The sequence below is a fragment of the Crotalus tigris genome, unplaced genomic scaffold (assembly GCF_016545835.1).
Source record: "Crotalus tigris isolate CLP2741 ecotype Arizona unplaced genomic scaffold, ASM1654583v1 scf7180000018085.976183, whole genome shotgun sequence".
In the NCBI taxonomy this organism is placed as follows: Eukaryota; Metazoa; Chordata; class Lepidosauria; order Squamata; family Viperidae; genus Crotalus; species Crotalus tigris.
Window position 1 is genome coordinate 72,255 of NW_024096816.1, and position 14,903 is coordinate 87,157.

The following is a 14,903-nucleotide window of genomic DNA, read 5'->3' on the forward strand; positions in this document are numbered from 1 at the left end:
GTGGTGGCACAATGGTTAGAATACAGTGTTGTAGGCTAACTCTGCCTACTGCCAGGAGTTCGATCCCAACCAGCTCAAAGTTGACTCGGCCATCCATCCTTCCAAAGTTGGTAAAATGAGGACCCAGATTGTTGGGGACAATATGCTGACTCTGTAAACCTCTTAGAAAGTGCTGTAAAGAACTATGAAGCAGTATATAAGTCTAAATGCTATTGCTATTCATACCTGAATCTCCTTTGCTGGATCAGGGCTTTTAGGTCTACCCTGACACATAACATAATCTCATGACAACACAAATTGTCATCAAACCAGTACTTTTTTCTTGAGAAATGCTGACATCCAAACCCATCAGCAGCTCCCATGACGTGAGACATGGGCTTACATGCTTGTGCCCTTCAAACTTTGCTGACTTTAGTAGAAGCTGTGGATGTAGAATCCAGATTTGGAGAATTCCGTCCATGTAAATGATGAGGCTTTTACTGTTCCCCCCACCCACTAAATTGTCTTATCCAACGACACTGTTGTAATCTGATGCTTTGTCCATAAAGATCATCCGACTGATTGCACCGAGATGGATACTTGGTTATGTATTGGATGTGTTGGAAGCATGGGATGTTCTCCACTCAATAATGCTGGAATATACGAGGAACTGCACCAGAAAGACATAGCTGATCATGTATGCTGTTTCCCTTATTAAACAACATATAGCAGAGAGTTTCTTAAAAGAAAAATCTTATGATACATTCTCATATCCCAAAATCAATCACAGCAATATTTTAGTGTCCATTACACAAGATATGATCCTGATCAAATACATGCAAAATTTTGGTAGCTCTGATAAAGACAAGCCATTACTTTATGATTTTAAGTGGCTCTTCAAGATCATTTCTAGCATGGAATTTCAGTGATCTAGTTCTGAGGGTTGATGGTGATATGTTATCATCATTTCTTCACAGAAAAAATACTTCAGCAGTGATGTTATGCAACCATTGATATGCATTTTGTATATTTGTTCATAGGATCATACAAGTATAACTGCTATTCTGCAGCCTGAAGTGATATAGCCCAACTGGAATATACTGTATCAATGGGAATCAGGATTGCAGCATAAAACCGTTTTCAGGATTTTCTTTCATTTGAAAATTTCAGTAGGATTGTGACAAATTTTCTGAGAAATGGCTTGGCTTTCTGAGGTTCAATAGCTTTCAAATGTTCACAAATGACAATGTTATTATATGTTCCACCCACTTGAACCACATTGTTCATTATTTAGATTTTTTTTCACCAGAAATAAATATCAACATGTTTCTTAAGCCTGCCAATAAAGCTTGTATAGAATGTTGGCATAACTTCAGAATGCATTATGGCTACCATTAGAAATCACTTTCAGGATTCTAACAAATATTAAGTGGCCTCAATAGTTCATGCTTTTATAATGCCATTAATTTATCACACTTCTAGAAAATGTCACATTTCACATGGCTTTTTTGGGGAGGGGGGCTTTGGCTTTCAGGCCACAACACATTGTCTTATAAAAACTTTTTATTATTCTATTCTACTCGGTTCCTGTAGATCAGCTTCTTTATCTTTTCTAGTTAGTTAAACATTGCTATGAAATCTTGAACATGTGGATTTAATTTCCATGCAGCTTATACATGGGAAGCAAAGTTGTAGTACAGAATTCCATGCCATATATGAATTGTTATTTAAATATTTAAAACTGTGAGTATCTAGATATTGCTGAACTAAAATTCTCACAATTTTAGCCAACACAGCTTATGATTAAGGAAGCTGAGATTTGCAGAAAAAACATTGAAGGTTCACAGCTGTCTCATTCTATGTTTAAGTGGCATCTTGCTGTTGTTTTTCACTATTGCCTTATTGTCCCCAACAGACCTAACCCCCTACATCATGAAAGTAATTCACAACTGCCACAGTAACCGTATTTTACTCAAATATATAACATGAAAGGTATGACTGAAAATAAAACTCTTCATTTTAATCACATTCAGCGTTTGAGCAGTGTTTAGTCCTTATTCAGATGTGCAGATATTAGTATCCTACCCAACAAGGGCTGAAACTTAAGTAATAGTAATAAATGACTTGAGGAAACAAATCCCATGATTTTACTTTGGAGTGAAGGTTCTATGGTACTTTTTGTTCTTAAATGCTCTATCATGGATTCGAACTGAAATGACCACAATGCTAGGCTTCAACAATGCTAGGCTTCATTCATCTATTAAGAAAGGTTCCTTCAAATTACATTTGACTCCTAGTTAACTACAAAGATGTTCATGCGGTTGTTCTGCCAACAGTAGGAAAGTTATTTACTATCATCTTCTGGAATGTTTTTACTTCCCAGAACAGCCTACATTGAATTTCCCAGTGATTTCTCATTTAAAGTACTAACTAGGTTTGTTCCTACTTAGCTTTCATTGAATCAGCCAAGGGCACTAGGTGCTGTCACCTTCTCTACTTACATATTCCACCTGAAAACAGGTTCTTTAACCCTAGATTAATTGTGAATTTGCCAGGTTATCCTTAAATTGCTATATGGCCCTGGGCTATTTCCCTGTGCAAGCTAAAACACAAGAATGGGAGACACTTTGTTAAGATAAGTATGAGAAATCTGAAAGACTCTTGGAATTCTGGTTTAACGAAGTCTTTGTAACAAAGCCTTTAGTAAGACTTATTTTGTTAAACAACAAAGAAAATAATGTTGAAGAAAGAAGAAAGTGCTTTGTTCCATGCAGCCAAGTTAGTGTGTGATGGATGAGAAGAGAACCTAAATTAATTAACTCTTGTGGAAAGTCTGAATTCTGAACTTAATGGTTTTACTCTGTTTCCATCAGCTATCCTATACAATCTCAATGATGCAAAAGCAGGTATCATTGAGATGTTATCATAATTGACTTGGCTTGGAAAATTATTATAATAGTAAAACTGTAGAGCAAATGTGGATGCTATAATTAAACTTTCAGGGTATTTAAGATCTGTCTATAGTCTCAGATTGTCCAAGCAAGTTCTCCTATTTAAGATAATATGATTAATTATTTCAAGGCATCATGTTTACAGATAGTTTTAAAATATACATACATACATCAATTAGCCCGAGAAATGAAGACAAGACATACAGTTTGACAGTTTTCTGTATCATTCTGTACATATGCAATGTTCAAGGTAATGGAAACTGAAATAATGGCTGTTTCACAGCAGATGACCAATGAAAAGATTTCTAAAATCTTTACAGACATTCATAAAAGCCAGTACAACAGGATATGCATTTTGAAATGTTTAATACTAGCACTAAAAATAGTAACTGAACTGATTAGTACTGAAGTCTTCAAACAGCATTGCCATTTTGATTTCAGTAATCTGCTAGCACTGATTATTTTCTTTATGAGGTGAAGAAAATACATGGTTTGTGGTAAAAACTGAGACAGATATTTCATACTGAAACCTGACCAACCGTTCTCCCTTTAAAGTAAGGAAATTAATATCTAAATTAAATTCTGCAAGGAGATTGTACTAACATACCTTATATATGTAGTGAAGGAAAACAGGATGTTACTCTTGCACTAATCTGGTGTTGCAGTAAAGGCCTATTTCCATATCAGGATTACACACAATATTACCTACCTATTTTGTAAAGCCCAGGTTAATAGACAGCCAGTCACATACATTCCCTAATAGTTTTCATACAGTTCACTAAATGACTAATCCACCAAACATGGGTAAATTGCAGCACTATTAGTTTCCAGTCTCTTTTCTTCTTGCTCTCAGTAAGCTATAAATAAATAAATAATACAGGAAAAAAATATAAGCAGATCTAGAAACATTTGTAAACTTCTTTGCAAGGCTAAAAGAGCAAGCAGGTCACCATATCCACGTCTTCATTTTTAATGGTCCAATCCACTGGTTTTCCAGTCATCTGAAAGTTTCTGGTCTTGTCAGTTTCAAATTCATCAGGCTTACCTTAACACCATCATAACAATTAAGCTAGCAGAAGGCTTAACTCCATAAAATAAATCACATGCAATTACTCCCAATTTTTAATCCTTCCTTACTTCTTCATCATTTTCTCCTTTGTTGCTTATCCCCAAGTTTCTAAAGGTCTGTGTGATCTGCAAGATTTAAGGCAAATTGTGCTGGAAGCCAAAAGGATACAAAAACATTTTTCCAACATTTTTGGAATAAAGATTTTGAATAGTCTTTAATGAATAGTGTGGAAGATTCATATGTCCTATCAAATGCATGATGTAACACATAATGCAGGAACAAGCACCGTAGGGCAATGCAGGAACATGAGTTGATGATTCAACATATCACATATATATCCTAGAAAGAACTTTTGTGGACAACATTTGAAAAGAGTTAATAAAGATATTCCCACCCCAAATCCTGCAAAAGATGTCTTAATCAGAATAGAGACTAACCTAAGGCCTAATGTTTTCTATACCCATGTTTAGGTCAAATCTATATTATTTGTTTGGATCACAGAACTGGGTTAATTCTGCATTAATGATACAGATGGAAGTACAAACTTAGATAAATCTTAAGAGTCTGCTGCAAAAGTAGACATGAAAAATAAAGTCTGAAAATGTTAATAAGGTGAAGAGATCACAAAATTATACATCGTTCTAGAAGTTAGGGAAAAATAAAACTATTGAAAGTTGTCCTAATAGAGGAGAAAAATTCAATAGACTTGATCTAAAATAATGGCAAGATAACTGGAAGAAATATTACCCCAGCGATTTTAAGGTTATAAAATGTGTATAACTTTGAAAGTTAGATATATGAGGAAGAATAGAGGTTGATTGGCTTGATGTGAGAAAAGCAAGAAAAACTAGTAACTAGAGTTACTTTTGGGGCATCTAAAATGGTTTTAGGAATTTAAATGTAAAGTACCAATTAGAAAAGACAAAATTAATATGGGAAGAGAAATCAAAGTATAAGAAGCTGGATAGGTAAGAAAATCAGACAGGCTATAATCAGCCAGAAGCCCAATAATCCAGCAATAGGAAGTGAATGGGATACCTTGAACCCAGATTAGTTGAGAGTATAGGATACATTTCTGAAAACCTGTAGGGGTTGAAGACGAATTGATGGAGAACCATTATTATTATCAGTGATTAAACAATACCCTGGTTTGGGGAATTGGCTTCCCTGTGTAAACACTGTTACTTAGTACAATTTACTATGTCAATCAAAACTGTCACCTTATGCCTATTTTGCCCTCAGTCTGTATCAATGTTTAATGGTTGGGAAGATACACAGTGCATGAAGATATTGTTCTGATTCGTTTGCTGAGTTACTTTTAATTCAGATAATTTGGCCAGGAACTAGGGTTGTCAATAGTTGCTGGTGAGCATTATATTGACCACTTCCCACTTGAAGACCTTGAAAAAGAATTAAAATAGTGGTTGTAGTAAATAAGAGCATTTTAATTTTTTTAAAGGTTAGTACAGCTTTGAACATGTTTTAATTAATGTAAGAATTAAAACTAAATAATATATGATAAAAAAATATATCAGGAATTTATGCTTGTTATTAATCCTCTAAGCCAGTGATGGCGAACCTTTTAGAGACTGAGTGCCCAAACTGCAACCCAAAACCCATTTATGCATTGTCAAGTGCCGGGTGGGTGTGGCCCATTGGCTGGGCGTGGCCCATTGGCTGGGCATAGCTGTGGTGGTAACAGCAGACTGGGTGGGACTAAAAAGTTCAATCAATTCCATCTTTGCAAGACCTTTTTTTTCCCGTGAGAAGTTGAAATTGACTGATTGAACCTTTTTTTTTCTTTGCACATGGCGGCGGAGGCCTAAAGCAAAAAAGTTTTATAAAACCCAGCTGAAGGTGTAGGACTGGGGCGACGGCACGCATGCCCACAGAGAGGGTTCTGAGTGCCGCATCTGGCACCCGTGCCATAGGTTCGCCACCACTGCTCTAAGCAGTGCTTCTAACTGCATGACATAAGATTTAGCAGCTCCAAAGTGTCTTAGGATACTACAAGTATTTGTGAAGAATTTTGTGCAGAACTAATGATGTTTGCTTGCCAGATCAGAAAAGGAAAAGTAGGAACAGGAAAATTCATGGCTTCAGTTTAGTATCACCTTCCTAGAAAAATTATTTTTCAGATCCTGCTTGTCAAAGCAGCCAGCAAGCTAATACAGAAGGGACTGCTCTGGTGACTCTTGTTGACATCATCAAAAGCGTCCTTCATTTCTATAATTTCTATAATATATGTTCAAATTTTGAATCAATAGCTCAATTTTATTTACTTCTCTAACATACTCTAATCAACCTTAAACTATCATGCTGTGAAGGTGAGGGGAAAAAAACAAGATAACATGAAATTAGAAAAGCTTAGCCTTCCACCCTAAAATGGCAATGAGGGTATATTGAAATTGAGAATAGAAAGATCAATCAAATTTAGGAAATGGGGGAACTGAAAGGAACACTAGAAAAAAGTTAAAATTTGAAGAGAGAGAATGAGCAGCAGATAACTAAGATACTGGAAGACGAGTATGGTTTGCTCAACTATGGTTTATGAAATAACAATAATGTGCTAAGCCATCCCTCGTGATTTACATTAGCATATACTAGAACCTACCTTAAAAAATTGGTAGTTGAGCATGTTAAGGGAAGCAACAGAGGTATTAACTAATTTTCACTGAGATGTAACAAAATATGTATGTAATTCTTCTGTACTTCTGCAAGCAACAACCTTTCTCAGTTCTCACAACTTCTGAAGCCTGTATATAATTATTCCAGTACACGCCTGCAGTGTTCATATGGATTTCTAAAACTAATTTAGCTGGAACTGTAAGAGGTAAAGTCCTTAATTGAAACTCATACAATTATCAGTTTTATGTAAACCCTTTTTAATTCAGTCCTATTCTGCCATAAGATGACAAGATCAGCCCATCCTGTGAATCACCAGGATGTGAAAATAATAATAATTTTCATCATCATTAATGCAGTCTCTGAATTAATAGAAATAAAACCTCTCTCATCCTCTTCTATGTTAGGGGAACATGCTATACCAAAAATAGAATTAAGAACTCTATTTTCCCAGCAAAGAACAGCAAGGTTCATGTACACCTCACAAGTCCATAGAGTCTTAGATCCACATGCTTATGTATTCAAAGCTAAAAGAATTTGTATATGGCTGGATTTTTGATGGATAATTTCAGCATGAACTGATTTCTCTGTATTAAACTTATGTCTCTCTGGCAGATGTATATGTCTGGCAGGTCTGTGTATATGCCCTATTTGTATATGTGAGTGTATGCATGTATGGGTATGTGTCTGTGTGTACACACAGAGAGACACACAAACCTTGTTTCAACACTGTAGTCTTACATTCTATGCTACTGGGCTCCCTGAAGCAGCACAAATCAGAAAAGAAATATAATAGTTGGCAAACTATTTTATACTTCGGAATCCTAGAATGGAGGAATCCCAGTTTTTGATGTTATGCTGCTCATTGGTGTTATTTGAACAGCTGAGGTGGCGCAGCAGTTAGAGTGCAGTACTGCAGGCCACTTTAGCTGACTGTGTTCAGCAGGTCAGCGGTTCAAATCTCACCGGCTCAAGGTTGACTCAGCCTTCCATCCTTCCGGGGTAGGTAAATGAGGACCCAGATTGTTGGGGGCAATGTAAATATATATATACATTGCTTACTGGTATACACCGCTTAGAGAGTGCTTGCACTTAAAGCGGTATATAAGTCTCATAAATAAATAAATAAATAAGCTTGATAGCAGAGTGATACCTGCCAAAATGCAACTGAGTTGGGACATTAAGACTTTTTAAAAGTTCTTTAAGCATAGGTCATGGGCAGTTTTAAATCAACCCATGAAAAATCCCTAGTGTGAACTTTAGGGAAATTATTTTTAATAGTTATTTTAAAAACCAGCATCTCAAGGATTGAAACTAATACCAAATTGCTAATGAACTGACATCAATGTAAACTTTAAAATAAAATTTAAACAAAAAAATACACAAGAGATTTGTATAGGTAGAGCAACAGATGGTATACAGAGGTATATGTTTTTAATTGATGCTGCAACATGCAGTATTTGTAAAACTTATATACTATATATATATATGTCAATTTAAAGACAATACACACACACACACACACACACACACACACACACACACAGAGTGTATTGATAAAACCTATCAACTGTACAGACTATATAAAAACAGCAGCTCCTATCCCAGTCTGTTTTCCGATTGGACAAAGTATCACAAAGCAATTTCCCAATATGTTGAAGTCTGGAAGATGCAAACTTGGGGGATTTATAATGCGCACCCCAGTATGTTTCGATGTGCATCCTTAAAATGTTTCTGCCTTTACTATATTAGACTGCACAGCAGAGACCACATATTTCCAATTCATATCACATGGATCTTTAGTTGATTTTAAAGTTGGGAAAGAGGAGGGAATTATGGAAGGTCACCAAGCAGGGTTGCATATCATTTTATAACTCGGTATGTTAGTGATTGTATGCAACAGTGCAAAACAGAAAGGGTATGGGAGTGGCCAAAACGATAGCCCCTCTCACAGACAAATATGAGCTTCACCAACCTGCTCACCTTTTAGTCTTTACCTATGCATTCTTAGAAAAATCAGAAAGGAGAGAAGGAAAACATCTAGATGGAAAATAAAATAAAGTTTTCCTCATTTTTTTTAAAATCATCTCAATATAAAACCAAAGAAGCATTTCCTCAGGGGCAAAATATTTTATTGTAGTATAAATAGGGAGCTTTCTGGGTCTTTAGGTTAGTAATATATTAAAATGCCCTGTGAAGAAAACCCACTGGGCTTCTATCTCACTGAGGGAAATTTACAGTGTGTGTCAAATGAGGATACGCAAAGCTTATGGTATGTACTTTAAGCAATTTTTTTTTTATTTTTTTCAGTTTAGGGACAAAATGGGTGAATGAACAGGGTAATGCAGACAACTGCCCAATTAAAAAAAGATTCTCCCTCCCAAAACACAAACAGTGGTTTTCCCAATAGAACTTAACAAAGACAAAGAAAAAAAAATACAATAAAAAGCCAGGTTGTCAATGACCTTTGGTCATCTAAATAATAAAAAACAAAAACAAAGATCAAATCTGACGCCACTGTTCTCAACAGAGCGTGTAAGCAATAATAAATAGTGACTTCCATAGTAAAAGATAAAATTTCAGGTTACGACAAACAGCTTTCATGACAGGAATAGAAAAGGTTGATAATAACAAAATATTTTGCATTGCCATATACAAAAAAGTTATCGACTCCAGCGGGGCGCTCTCTCTCTCTCTCTCTTTCTTTAATATGCTTTGCATATGAAATTCTTTCCAATCTAAATATATAAAGCACCATTTTAATTTATTTTTCTTTTTGGCAATGGAAAAAAAAGCCTGCAAAACTTTATTTTTTCCTTTCATTCTATTTTTTAATTTTTTTTTCTTTTACTGCATATGAAGTTTAAGATGCTGGAATGTAAAAGGGTAAGAGAAGAAAAGGGACCAAAGAGCACACTACAGAACAAACCAACATCATCACCTTGCATTACTGCATACAATATGGCAGCAAAAAACAAAGAAACCCCAAAAGAACTTTGATATGTACAACCATCAGAGATGCTAATTTAGTGAGACATTCAAACAGGTTTTTGTCCCCCCTCCCCCAAAATAGCCATTATATGGCCTATCTGTACAATGTCACACTTTTCTTGTCGTTATTTTTTGAAACATACAAATATTTTGCATTATATTATCCTGCCAAATTAAAAAAAAATATACTGTGGCAGCCTATTTGTTTTTTGTTTGTGTGTATGTGTTTTTCCACTACCAAAAAAGGTAACTGATACCCTTTTTTTAAAAAAAGAGAAACAAGCAACAGTTAAAAATACAAGCTTCATTATAAATACTATAGTGACTACTCTAGGTGAACATTAAATTCAAATACCATTCTAAAAATTACAGAAAAAAAGAGACCATAAATGTGTTTTTCTTCTTTTCCATTTGTTTGCTTTTCCTCTTCTTAGCATAGGAGTGTGCATATTCCTATATTTAAGTACTATATATTGTTAAACCTTTTCCCATTGTATTTATTTTACAACCTGAAATGTTGTGTGTATATCCAAGGCATAGGATTTTTTTAACTATTGGTTTTCAAGGAAGAACAGGTCTTGTATACCACCAAGACAATGAATCCTAAAATACATTTTCCCCTAAACATAATGAATTTTTTTAAAAAATCATAACATTTATATTTTTAAAAGTTTTGTACAAAATAACCACTTCTTTGCACTGTAGGAGACCAATCTCTCTGTTTTTTTTTTTTTTTTTTTTTTTTTTACATAACTGCAGGACTTGTTCCCATTTACAGCGCCATGTTATGTCCCACTCATTAATCAAGTAAAATGGCAAGCTGGCAGAATTATTTATATGTTTATCATGAGATCATGCTCATTGAAAAAATCATTAATCTTGCAATTTTTCCCTTTAAAGTATAGACCTGTAAACTGGGAAAATTGTACAGTGCATTTAAATTGTCCTATCTGAGCAGTCTTAAAAAAGTTTTTTATACTCAACCTGTGTACCTCTGATTAAAAGAAACAATACAGACACGACAGGCAGAGTCAAGTGCTATGTGAACTTCCAGCGGGGCAGATGCTAGCTTAATCATAAAAGTAATGAATCCTTTTTTCTTGTCAATATAACTAGCACATAGCATATGATTAAAAAAGAAACAACATGAAGAACAACTTTTAGGGAGCACGACTATTTTCTCTCTCTCTCAGAATGTCACACATCAAGGCAAATCTTAATAGCTCATAGTTAATCATCATATCAATATTAGCTTATAACCTGTTCTTAATTTTAAATGGCAAACAGTGCTAATAAATCACTATATTTTTACACATCAGTAAAATATTATTGCCAGACTGTTTATACACCTTTCCTTGTATAGAGGGAAATCATAGATAAATATATGATACACACGTTTGTGCATTATTAATTTGATTGTCAAGTTGACAACCATCTAGACCTGCACTTAATAGTTTCTGTTTTTACTATTAAGTTTTATTTTGTGTAGGATCACTAAGAGATTTTTAAAAAAATCTTTATAACATGAATTTTCTTTCTCACATACTTAATCATCTTCCAAGGCCTTCTGCACAAGTCACATTCTTTTTATCAATAAAATAATTTTAAAATGGAAATGAGGGGGAAGAGAAGGATAAGGGAAGGGACTGATACAGGTTAATAATATTTTAACCTGAGAGAGAAGCATTCTCTATGATTAAGATGATTGTTTTAAACTCTCCTAGAGCAAAATAAACTTCAGTTCTATGATCACTCATTTTTTTTTAAAAAAAAAGGTGGGCTGAGGAGGGGATCGAATGATGATTAACGAGGATTTGTTGGGTTTCTTTGTTTTTGTTTTTAGGTAGCCACTGTTCTGAAAATATAATACAGAGTTATCGGCTAGGTCCTAAAGGACTCATTTACATTGCCCAGTGCGAAAGTTGTCCTACAAGTTTAGAACAAGTAGTTGCCACCAACATGGCTTAAATATATTCAAGGCACTCAGATTTCTATTTTAAACCAAATGATAGTACACATTTATCTTTTTGCTCTCATTTCCTCATTTTTCAATTAAAGACTTATCTCCCTACCAAAAATTAACTGAAATTGTCAATGTTTTTAAAGACAGAAATCAAAGTAACAAGGAATATTTTCCTTTTCAGTCCTATCTGTCTATCCATAAAGGGTTAATTCAAAGCACATTTTCATTTATCTGTTAAAACACAAACATGGATATGATATATTACAGAATGTATGCAGCATGGTTGGTTGTTTAAAAATACTTGTTTTACTTTTCTCTCTTTCTGGAACATCACTGGAAACAGCCATGGTGCTGTGCATGTGTATGAAAGGTCTTTTTGTCTGTTTGCTCAGCAAAGAATTTGGGGACATTTTTTTTTTAAAAAAACAACAGTCATAACATACCATACATGCTGTCTAATTTTTAAAAAAATCAATAAACATACACAACATGTAAATTATTGCACAAGAGAAAGGCTCAAAGTTTGCGTAGTATTGCCCCAATACAGATCATGCATTCAAATGATGAAAACAGAAAAGAAAGGGAAAAGAAACAAAACAAAAAGGAAGATGAAAACAGGTGTGCTGGTGACAAGCACTTTCTTAATATCATTCTTAGCTTCCAATATTTTACTCACAAGGGACTAGAAAATCTCTACACGGGGGCCAGGAATAAATTGGGGGAAGGAAGGAGAAGGGGTCAAGTTAATATACCTCTATTCAGTTTTTATGTCATTATTCAAGACTCGATCACTGTGCCATTTTTTCATGTGTTTTTCCAGGGTACTGTACACGCTAAAAGGCATCTTACAAATTTCACATTTGTAAACGTCCTTCCCCACCTGACCATGCGTTTTCATGTGCCTGGTGAGTTTGCTACTCTGGGCGCAGGCGTAGTTACACAGCTCACATTTATAAGGCCTTTCCCCAGTGTGGCTTCTCCTGTGGACAGTGAGGTTACTACAGTTCTTGAAGACTTTCCCACAGTACTCACAAGTGTCGCTGCGTCTGCCCTCTTTTGAACTAGGCCTTCCAGGGCCTGGACCACTAATATGCGGGGTGCTCCCTCCACTTCCTGTACCGCTGCGGCCTGATATCCCTCCATCCATCTCCCCGGGAGGCGTCGAGAAGCGTAAACTTCCATTTTCAGAGGAGTGTTCTGAGGAGGAAGCAAAAGGCGATTGTCGGGAGTCTCCAAAGTTGAGGAATGGATCTTTTAGCTGCCGAGAAGCAGCATACCCAGCTAGCCACTGGGAGTAAACATTTTCAGTGTTAGGCATAGCTGTCGTGGGAAGGTCAAACTCCTTCTCAAGTTTGATGCGTTTAGAAAAAGGACTTAGGGAGCTTGGGCTACCCAAGAGCAGCTTTTTGGACAAACCTCCGGAGGCAGATTCACCAGGGGAACACCCCCGACCATTAATAGCACCATCATCGATGCGATCAGATTCACCAGCTACTGAGTCTTCATCACATGTATCTCTATGCACCTCAGATTCAGATAAGTGCCCTCGTTTATGTTTCTCACCAAGAACCTGATGGAAAGCCTCACTGAAGTGCTGCATGGAACTCAGGACCATCCCTTGCATGACATCCGGGATAGAACGATTCTCCTCAATAGACCGGGAATTGTTTTCATGGTGCCGAGCTGCTTCTAGATTGATGCCAAACCCATAGTCTGGCCTTTCATTTTCAGTCAAATCCTCCTCCTCTTCTTCTTCCTCCTCTTCTTCCTCCTCCTCCTCTTCTTCCTCTTCTTCATCCCCATTTTCTGGAATAATATTGGAATCATTCTCACTTTTAAACTTAGCCACCACAGATTTGAGGGCACTGCTAGCACTGCCAACAAGGTCACTGGTTCCGGGCTCTGGGGAACTGGCTGTAGAGAGGCCATCATCTGACTTCACAGTCATTGGAGAGGATTTGTGCATGTGTGTTTTCATGTGGCGTTTTAACTTGCTTGCTTGAGTGCATGCATGATCACAAAGGTTGCACTTGTAGGGTTTTTCTCCAGTGTGGCTTCTACGATGGACAACTAAGTTGCTCTGAAATTTAAAGGTTTTCCCACAAAATTCACAGGACTTGGATTTGATAGGAGGCTGAGAAGGAGGAGGAGCAGACTGAAGAGGAGGAAGAGGAGGTGTTGCCAGAAATGGTGGCTTGCTGCCTGGCTGGAATGGTTGTAGTAACCTTTGCATAGGGCTGGGCCGGTTCGGTGACAATGGTGGACTAGAGGTGTTTCCAGCTAACTCCCTAAGCCGCCTGGAGAAATCCATAGCTGGAGGCTCCATGGCCATAGGGTTGAGTCGCAGCACCCTGTCGAAGGCACTGGGGTGATGGGTTGCAAGAGCCATTTCTTCAGCACCTAGGCGTTCTATGCGATGTGGATCCAAATGATGTCTTGGAGGGGGACTAAACAAAGGAGGTGTGGGAGGGAAACGCCCTTCTCCAAGACCTGATGCTTCTCTCGCGACTGACCCAGGTATTCTAAGAAGATTAAAAGGATTATTGTCTGCAATGTGAATCCCATGGAGTGGTGGCTGAGAAGGGCATTCTGCACCTAGTCCTGATGGGATACCAACCCGGGGTGTCAGAGGACTTCCATGTTCACTTTCTAAGTAGATTCTTAATCCATGAGTGTTCTGTGCATGTTGCAAGAGAAACCAGGCGCTGTTGAATGGCTGTTTACATGTTGTACACGTGTAACTGCTGGGTTCATCTTTACCTGAAAAACAACACAATGGTAACATCAATCTTTTAATTATCAAATTATTTCTAACATCAAAAGAAAAGTTAAGTTTTGTTAAATGAAAGTGTTTAATTCTGGCATTTGTAGTGGCCAGTACGTTACCTTCAAAGCCACCTGTATACTGCTGTAATTACCCAGAACATAAGTGTTCCTCTCAATTAGACAAATCCTCTCACATGGATCTGTCTAATATTGTTCTAAAGCCCCTGAAGCCAATGGCCAATTACTGAGGCAACAAATCCCATCAATCTTTCTTCTGACATTTATGGGAGAAAAAGTCCCTGCTTGTTTTCTGTATATCTTGCATAAATACATAACTTTGATTTCATGCATCTAACATTCATTGGAATTTAAATACTTATCTCCTTAATACACTTCGTCGACACTGTTAAAAAATATCAATTACTGCAGTACTATATAGAACCATCAACATCAATGATTAAGCTCTCTATCCTAAACCAACATAAACATACTTATTGTGCGTACAATCCTACATACCTGAGAATAAGTCTCTTATTCTGGGACTCACATTTTTGAGTAG

The 14,903-nt window shown here is 36.4% G+C and overlaps 1 protein-coding gene across 5 annotated transcripts in view; it reads right to left on the reverse strand.

The window, feature by feature from the left end:
* Nucleotides 1-14,903, reverse strand: part of BCL11A (BAF chromatin remodeling complex subunit BCL11A) — a 238,749-nt gene that overhangs the window by 6,864 nt on the left and 216,982 nt on the right. For 2 of the 5 annotated variants that reach the window (XM_039347539.1, XM_039347538.1), the window contains exon 3: nucleotides 12,611-14,338. In XM_039347539.1, the coding sequence (XP_039203473.1) occupies nucleotides 12,611-14,338 (1,728 nt within the window). Of the gene's footprint in view, nucleotides 1-8,087; nucleotides 14,339-14,903 lie in introns of those variants that run through there. The other 3 variants (XM_039347535.1, XM_039347537.1, XM_039347536.1) reach the window with 2 other exon arrangements.